General features: G+C 44.4%; 1 protein-coding gene across 1 annotated transcript in view; it reads left to right on the forward strand.

The window, feature by feature from the left end:
• SETD7 (SET domain containing (lysine methyltransferase) 7) overlaps nt 1-9063 on the forward strand; it is a 52073-nt gene that overhangs the window by 5839 nt on the left and 37171 nt on the right. The window contains exon 3 of the mRNA XM_014548950.1: nt 7607-7736. Coding sequence (XP_014404436.1) covers nt 7607-7736 — 130 coding nt within the window. The remainder of the gene's footprint in view (nt 1-7606; nt 7737-9063) is intronic.

Genomic DNA, 9063 nt, shown 5'->3' on the forward strand with positions numbered 1-9063 from the left:
CACACCGCCCCCTCCCCCTTCCTGCTTCCGAGCGGGGCCGCTGCCGCCACGCTGTGCGGGCGCGCCGTGAGCCCGGACCCAAATTGCTGGGTGACACTTAACTTTCTGAATTCCGTGCAGTTGGCTGTGGGTGATATCACCGCCTCGGTGTCGAATTTCTCCGCCCCTTCTCTGCTAGCGCCCCTCCCCGACTTTGCTCGCCACTTTGTTTTGCTGAGTTTCTCCACCTCTTTCTTTTTTTTTTCTTTTGCTAGGTCTAAAAAGCGAGGTGGGGACGTTATACAATCTCGTTGTTTGTATCATGAGATGTCAGGATTTTGTAACAGTGAATACTAGAAGATACTCTTTGGCGTATTTATTTATTTGATTCTACCCCGCCAGTACGTCGTGATGTTTTGTAATGCTGTGTGGTATAATTCCAGGATATGTTTCTTATTTTAAATTATTTTTCATTCATACATATGCACTATACTTATTTGTAAAACTTTAGAACCCAGAATATTTTAAACTAAGCATCTAAGTGCATAATTTTTACTTTTTGGTTGAATGGGGTTTCCATCTCATTTATTTAAACAAATTCTCAGAAATGGAAAAGAAAAACAAAGTGCCAATACCATACAAATGCAAAAAGATACATAGTTATTGCTGCACCAGAGGCCCGATGCACGAAATCGTGCAAGGGGCTTGGCCCTGGCAGCCCGAGCATCAGCCCAGAAGGATGTCGGTCTAATTAGCATATTATGCTTTTATTATTATAGATTGGGAGAACTCCATTTTTTTTGTTTTCATAAAACATAATTGACTCCTTTTGCAGTGCTCCAGAGGTCTTGGGATGAGATTAGAATAATATTTCTGAAATCTCTAAAAGGTATCCATTGTAATGTAACTATTAAGACATATTTCTTTTTTTAAGACATATTTCTTTACCAGCTTCAAAGGGTGTTTATTGTTTTAATTTCACAATATTGTGAACTTTATCTCTCTGATAAGCAAGGCCTGTGTTGGGCCTCAGTGGGGCCCAAAGACATTGAGTCCATCCATTGGAAGCCTTCTTACAACTTAAGTTATTGATTTCTTGTGCCTTCCTGTTATGAAAGATAAATGAAAAAAAAATGCTCTTCTCTTATTGTCAGGGCTTACTCTCATTCTTCAAAGTTTACTTTTACTTGTGCTTGTAAAATTTTAATGCAAACCCTTGATCATGGGCAGCGCTTAAACAACTTCTCCTTTGAAGCTGTCTAGAAATCTAAGTTTGTGGTCCCCAGGCTCCTTGTGAACAAGCAACTTTAGAAATATACCAGTGTTGTTTATGAGCCTGTGCAATTCATAGAAACAGAGAATGTTCTTTATCTAAACGAGGAAGGTTCTGTTTAATAGGGTGACCATACACATTATTCTCCAAAATCAGGAAATGCTTGAGAATGAGAGGGGTTTAATACTTATGCTGCTAAAACAAAAACAAACTCAACAGCTACAGAGAACAGATCAGTGGTTACTGGAGGGTGAGAAAGTGTGTGTGTGTGTGTGTGTGCACAGGGGCGGGGGGAACACCAATGGTATGGTGATAGATAGTAATTAGGCTTTGGGGGGTGATCACTTTGTAGTGAATACAGAGGAATGATAATGTTTATCCCTGAAACTTTTATATGTATATACTTAGGCTGGGACCACGTGAACATTTAGGGCAATCCAGGGCACATGATCACTCAGTTGGGCCTAACACTAAACAGAGTAACACGGAATCTTTAAAAGTCCTTAGAGGCATCTAAGGCTCAAACTCACACAGAGTACACGGGTGTACACACAGGACCTTGCACCAGTGGGCTTCTCTCCAGCCATGCTTGGCCTTGTTAGTGGCATCTGTTATAGTCTTTACTTAACGTCTAGCACCTGCAGGGAGGACTAGTATAAAGCTAGTCTGAATATCTTAGTATTCAAGTACCAACTAACCTACCCCTCCATAAACAAAGCCTCTGTTCTCAGTAGTTTCATTGTCTTAGCTATCATTATTATCATTATTATTGCTATAATTGCTTAGTTCTTATTCTGTGCAGGTTCTGTGCTGAATGTTTCACACACACACATATTCAGTCTTACGAGGTGGGTACTAATATTATCCGAATTTTACAGAAGAGGAAACTGAGGCATAGAGAAGTTAAGAATTAGTCCAAGCCACCCAGGGGGGTTCGAGACAGGCTTGGAACTCCAGAACTCTTCTTCACTGTACCCGACTATCTTGCTACATTTTTCGTATTTTTTACTTTTAATGAGTCATCAAATGTACGAAATACTTGGGAACTGAGCCTGGAAGCAACAGTTAAATATTATGTCAGTATCACTCTGTCAGTGGTAACTCTTTAGGCTGCTTCTGATGGGGTTTAGTGACATTCAGGGGAAAAGAAGTATTTGGGGAAGGAGAATTTAACTTAACTCTGCAACAGACATCCTTTTTCTTCCTCCGAAGAAGTTTATTCTGGGGAACAAATTGGTCTGTTCAGGACTTGAAATGTCTTTTGTCACATCGTATACATTTTGGTTCTCTGTCATGGCAGAACCGTGGCTCTGAAGTTCTGAGCTCCCAGGGGGTGAATTCCCGAGGGGAACTGGGTGGTGGAGTATCTCTGTGGGTCTGTATACCTGCCCTGCTGTGCTCCTCTGGGAAGGCAGCGGCCCTGGGCCTCGGAGGCCAGAGACCTCCCCCTGAGCTCCTGCTGTGGATTTGTAAAAACTCGTTGAGACTCACTGGTTCAGTGAGAAGTGAGGTTGAACTTTGGAAACAGATATATTTATTATTATATCTATGTCTTTGTCTACCCACAGAAAAAAAGATGAATACAATGTGGTTCCTGATATAATCTCAAATAAATATATCTAAACAGATGAATTACGGGGGTCGAGAGGAAGTAAATATAACTTCCGGCTCCGGGAAGGAGATGGAGGGGAAAGAGCTCCCAGAGAGGTGGTTGTGTGGTTGAGTCCAGTTGAGCAGGGACTTTGTGAATAAAGACATAGAGGGGTGGGATTATGCAGGCACCTCTAGAGACAAATCAGTTGGTTCTGCTGTAACAGAGGGCCCAGGCCAAAAGCAGAGCGTGAGACAGGAAAGGCGGCTGTGTCACAGGCCACGGGCGTGGACTGAGCTGGAAGCCATGGGAAGCCGTGGGGGCTCTTTGGAGCTGGGAATGCCAGGCCCAGAGCTCTGCTCTGAGGAGATGAGAAGGCACTGGTGACAGGCGGACCATCATCTACAGGGCTCTTTGCAGTAGTCCTGATGTGCACTTCTGAGGGCAGGAAAGAATGGAAAGGCCTGGAAACATATAGAAGTCAAAAAGGGGAAAAACAGAATCCCCAGAACTAAGGAGCCAGAAGGAAAACAAGCATCTCAGTGTTGCACTGCCTTAAGCCCCTCAAAACATCAAGAATATGTTAACTGTCCCCCTAACATCTCATGCCTGTCTCTCATGCTCATGCTCTAGGCTTAGGAAAAATGTGGGCTCCATGTACCAGTCCCCTCTCCCTGTGGCCATGCTTTAATATTATGACCCTCACGACTGACAATTGAGCTCTGGTAAAGAATTACTCTCAAAAAATCAAATTATGTTTCAACAACCAGGGTAAATGCATCATCGTGAGGGCAATGTTCTTTGCACTGAATAGAATAAGCTTGCCTTTTATTATTATTTTTTTATATCAGCAGTTCTAGTCTACAAAACCAACAATGCATGGAAGAGTCTCTTGTTCTTAGGGAAACACACACACACACAGACACACACACACACACACACACACACACACACACCACTCTCAGATTTGTGAGTGAGCCTGAGGCGGGAAGCAACCCAGTGTCTGATGTGGAGGGAGTGTGCCTGGCCCAGATGATGTACCATCACTGCACAGAACACAGACAGGCCTGGCTCTCATCAGGATAAGGAGAAAGCTCAGAGATAACTCACAGGGGAAAAAATCTCACTTTCTATCCATTCAGTAGAGAGTGATCACTAGAACAAACTAAAAAAAGTAGACTGTTCTCATTTCCCCCCTTTCTGTAACTTCTACAAATATTTTAAATTGCGCTGCGGACGACAGACCGCACAGGCGCTGGGACAGCATTATCAACACGGAGCAGTGATCCCAGTGACTCTCCCTTGTTGTCTGGCCTGCTCTTCGGCCTCCATTAGTGGGAACCGGCCTGGAAGGCTGTTGGTTGACTTGGTGCGTTTCAGAAATTGGCCTCACTCAGAGCAAGGAGGACTAGTGTTTCTCTTTGAGTGAGGTAACACTTGGGAGGGGTAGGAATTTGCCACCGGGATATGCTGTTGCAAGTCCTGATGGCTCTACAAGGACTATCTTCACTACAAACGCCCTTCCCCTGCTGGACCTGGGACCTGGGACCTGGGCATACCTACCTGTTTAGAGGTACCCGCTTCCACCATCTGCAGGGAAGCAGGGGGGTTCTGCTAGTTTCCCTTATCCAGAGAGAAAGGGAATGGGAAGACTTGGGAGAGCAGCACTCAGCATTCAGGAGCACATTCAGAGCAGTTAATGTGCTTCTGGGCAAGCCACACAGCACTGGCTTCCTCGTCTACAATGGGCACTTGGGAAATTGTCGTGAGGTTCAGTTTAGGTAACAGGAAAGCACATAACCCCATGCCAAATGCAAAGTAAGGAACACAAACTTTTTCCTTCTTTGTGTATCAGTTTCCTCTCCATTAAACTGATTATCACCAACAAGACAACTATGACCTGCTCTATTGTCCCGATGGCATCCGAACAAGACTCTTTCCAGAGGCTCCTCTAGCACTGACGTTGAAAGGAGAGGCGAGGCGCAGCAACCCAGTCCCTTCCTTTCTTTGGAAAGTTTCTTTGCTGCTATTGCTGTTTTATAGATTAAGTTCTACGGCAAGGACAACAATTTCTGGCTATTAAACATCCAGGGAGGAAGTCTTGAATGTTGACAACCCTTAATATCTAGCTCCTGTTCATTGATCCCGTTCATTGATCACACCTCCTCCTTTTGGAAGAAAACAGCAAGCAGGCCAACAAGGGGTCCTGCGATGGACTGACAGAGGGAGTTGCAGGACTTGATCACAACAAGCAACCTAACCCTTTAGAATGGTAGGGAAGTGTCAGGTGTCCAAGCACCTCCTTCTGATGTCACCGGAGAAAGGGCCGTCATTCAGCAGCTCCTCTCTCCCTAGAGACTAGGAAGGTGACGGGACCCCTCTTCACTGACCTGTCGAAAGAGGCATTGAAACAAGTAGCCCTCGTGGAGCGAGGCTGATCTTTTTGCTTTCATCCCCATTGGGATCAGTACGGACCCTCAAGTGCTTTTAGTGTGTTACATGACACTTTCCATTTTCTCTACTATCTACATTCCACTGCTGACGGTGCATCTGCAGTGTGTTATTCAGAAATAGGACAGGACTATTGTGACCGAGGGAAGGTGGAAATGAATTTTCATTGGGGGTTTTTTCCCCCTCAGTGTTCATGGTTATCATAATATTTCTCTTGATCTAAAGTAGAATAACAAATGTTATCAAAGATTAACTTTTGAAAGTCTGAAATATGTGGACTGTGTCTATGGGGAAAGCATTCTAACAAATTAGTAAATACTTCAATACAAGGCTAAAATGAGTGTTCTGATATTCATACCTACATCAAAAATAAACTGCTGAATTCATAGGAATGTGAATAGCTAAATTGAATTTGATCCCAACGTTATTTCATAAAAGAAAGTGTTCAGCTGTACACTGTTTTTTAATGAAAAATTTTAAAGTAGATTTAATTTATTTTGATGAGAGAAATGTCATCAGTAGATATTTAGAAGATAATTTTCCAAATTGTTTTACATGGCTCAGATGTCATTGAATTATGTCACATACAGTTGAGTTTTGAACAAGAAGAAAGCAATTATGGCTTATTTCCCTCCTGACCATTAATTTCCTGGCCCTTGGTAGGAAAAAAAAAAACAAAAACAAAAACCTGTGTTAAGTAGAAAGGAACTACATCAATTGTGATTTATTTAAGTAGCCACACTTTATTGCAATATATTTTCAGTAGCTCATTCTATACAGAGTCAGATGTAGAAATAAGATAGTATATTTGGCCGTTGTTACTTTATGCTTACATAAGAATACAATAAAAATAAAGAGCTTTTTGTTTTTTATAAGAGTGTTTACTTACCATCTCTTCCAAGGGATGATGTTCTTTTATCGCTTTAGAAGAAATCATTTTAGGAGACTAAAGTGTTCCTTGTGGTGATATGGTTTGTGCTTTCTTTTATGTCTGTGAGCCATCTGGAAGCCACATTTGAGTGTTTAATGTCCATGCACTGCCCACAGTTTTGAATGCTTTTGTATCTCTTCATCCATGACCCAGGTCATTCACTCACAAAAAAGCCATTAGGTTAACTACTGCCTTCGTTTTCACTCACCTCTGCAAAATTAGCTCACCAGAATGATTGGGGAGACACCAGTGAGGGGTTTCCCGGGTTCTGTAAAATATGTAAATAATCATAAAATCCTAAACATTGACTACAAACATAAATGTTAGAATATGCCAGTCTGTGACCCAGGCAGAACCAGCATTTTAAAGATCACAGTATCAGAACTGCTGGGGATGTTCAAAATCACTGCTTAAATGGTCATGTGGCTGCTTCTAACTGCGTTTAAACATAAGCCCTCTGAACACAGTTATAGAGGAGATATGACAAGGTTATTACTAAACATTCAAAGCTGGAAGATTTTGTAAAATGAAGCAGTAAATTCAAAGTTAAGCTTAAGTTCAAGCTTAGAAGGACTCAGTCCCCATGTTAGCACAGTGAGGTATATAAATATCTGGGCAGTTTTAGAGGCATAGCCACGTCCCTTGTTTGAATGTAATGAACCACAGTGGGTTTTCAGAAGTTCCCTGGCTAGCAGCCCTCCACTTCATACTATCCTATGTAATAAAAGGCTAATATGCAAATTTTCCTCTCGACTAGGAGTTCAACCTGGAGTTTGACCAGGGGTGGGGCCGGCTGGCCAACTGCCCACGGCCCCTCCCCTCTGCCAGCCAGGCCCCTCGGCCTGGGCTGGCTGGACTCCACCTGTGCACGAATTCATGCACCAGGCCTCTAGTATAACATATAAAACCATATTGCATACTAGTTCTAGAATTAGAAGACTCATTGCAAGGACAATGTACCTGGCAATAGACTATACAATGGTGTTATCTCAACTACATTTTGGTTAAGCATCAGTTTGGGGGCCTTAATTCCTAATTTGAGAAGTACCAGGTGGGGAAGTACTTGGCAAACGGAACAGGCACTGCAGATGCTATGACTGATAAGAACTCTCAGTCCCCGCTAAAAGACAGGCTTATTTTCGGTTCACATCTGAATGTGTCCAAGTCCCTCCATTGTAGACCCGCCGTTCATAAAGTGTACAGAACAGTCAGGTTGATACTGCTGGTGCAGGTGAGGTGAGGAACCTTTGCGCTCTCTCCCCTGGAACAGGGAAGGGACCCTTGGGCTGCTCAGGGGACTTGCTGGCCGCTTCTGTGCTCCGATGCATTCGTGGGGGCACGTGCAGATGGTAAGGTTGGCCTTGTGATTCCCTTCCTCCAGGGCACCTGGATGACGATGGATTGCCGCACGGGTTCTGCACAGTCACCTACTCCTCCACAGACAGATTTGAGGGGAACTTCGTTCACGGAGAAAAGAACGGACGCGGGAAATTCTTCTTCTTTGACGGCAGGTAGCTCTCACGGTTTTATTTTATTTCACTTGGGGGAGGGTCCTAAATTACTTTCTTTGAAAGAGTGATACAAATGAAAGAACTTAAGTCGATGTTTGGGTAACAACTTAGAGACCAGATAAAAGTGAGCCCAACACGCATGCATGCACTGCTTTGGGGACCAGGGAAGTCACCCCGTGGTTATGGAGAAGCCAGCGTAAGGCTTAGCTGTCATCACTGCCTCCTAGGGGTGCTTGTCCAAGGGATGCTCTGCAGTGCCGGGTTCAAGGGCCCCCATCTTGCACAAGTTGGTTAGGTGGTCACCTATTTCTTTAATAGATTTCACCTGCTCATTTGGGTAATGAGTCTCAAGGAAGTGACACAGTGGGCTTGTTTGTGTCGGGGGCAGGTTGGTGCAGTTCCAGCAGTGACTGACACGCTTTTTTCCAAGTGTACCACACACTCCATGCCTTAGCCCACACTCTCAGGCCTCAGGGTCCGGTTTCTTGCTATCCTGAAGGAAGATTCAGCCACCTTGTTGGTTCTGCAGCTGCACCCATTTCTCAGCATGTTCCCACTCCTCCTGGGATCGCTCAGGAAAATGGACAGGAAGGCATAGGAGGTGTACAGCTCTGGCCTCACGGTGCTGTAAAAGCTTGTCTTGGGATAGCTGGTCTTTATGTGAAATGCCTGGATGCTGATGTCAGCACCCGTATTTTCTCTGTTCTCCTCTAGTTAAAGCGTCTTCACAGCAGCGATCTTTTCACTGTGCTCTCACCTCCTGCATGAGGACCCTGTGGGGCAGGAGCTGCTCACCCTCTGGTGAGGGCTGCAGTGACTGTAGGGCTTTCCTCTTTCAAGTGGAGAGGGGGTTGCCGGGGCTCAGCTTTCCAGCGATGACTTTTAAACCATGTCAGCTTTAGAAACAAAGAGTGGCCACGTGGCTTTCCCAAGCATTCAGAGGAACGAGAGGCACAGAAGGGATGGGAACTGCAGAAATGGGTTTAGCCTACGCAGTCCTGGGGTTCCACAGGACGTGGCCCCACTCCCTCAGCTCCTGGCACTGCTGACAACCTGAAGCTCCTCACCCTTGCAGTTCCTCTGGGAAGGGAAATGTCCAAGCTGACCATTGACGGGTGAGCACAGGGACTGGCATGTGACCCAGAATCCCTTTTCTGTAGATGGAGTAGGTGGCTTTTGAAGATATGAACAGTTCCTCGGGCTGTCAATTATCTGAATTAAGGAGGGGTGAGGAAAGCAATAAAAACTATCTTAGCACTCTTGTAACATGTTATTTTAATTAGTCATTCCAACCTTCTCTTTCCCATTACCCCAAACCCCATACCAT

Source organism: Myotis brandtii, unplaced genomic scaffold (assembly GCF_000412655.1).
Source record: "Myotis brandtii unplaced genomic scaffold, ASM41265v1 scaffold53, whole genome shotgun sequence".
Taxonomy (NCBI): Eukaryota; Metazoa; Chordata; class Mammalia; order Chiroptera; family Vespertilionidae; genus Myotis; species Myotis brandtii.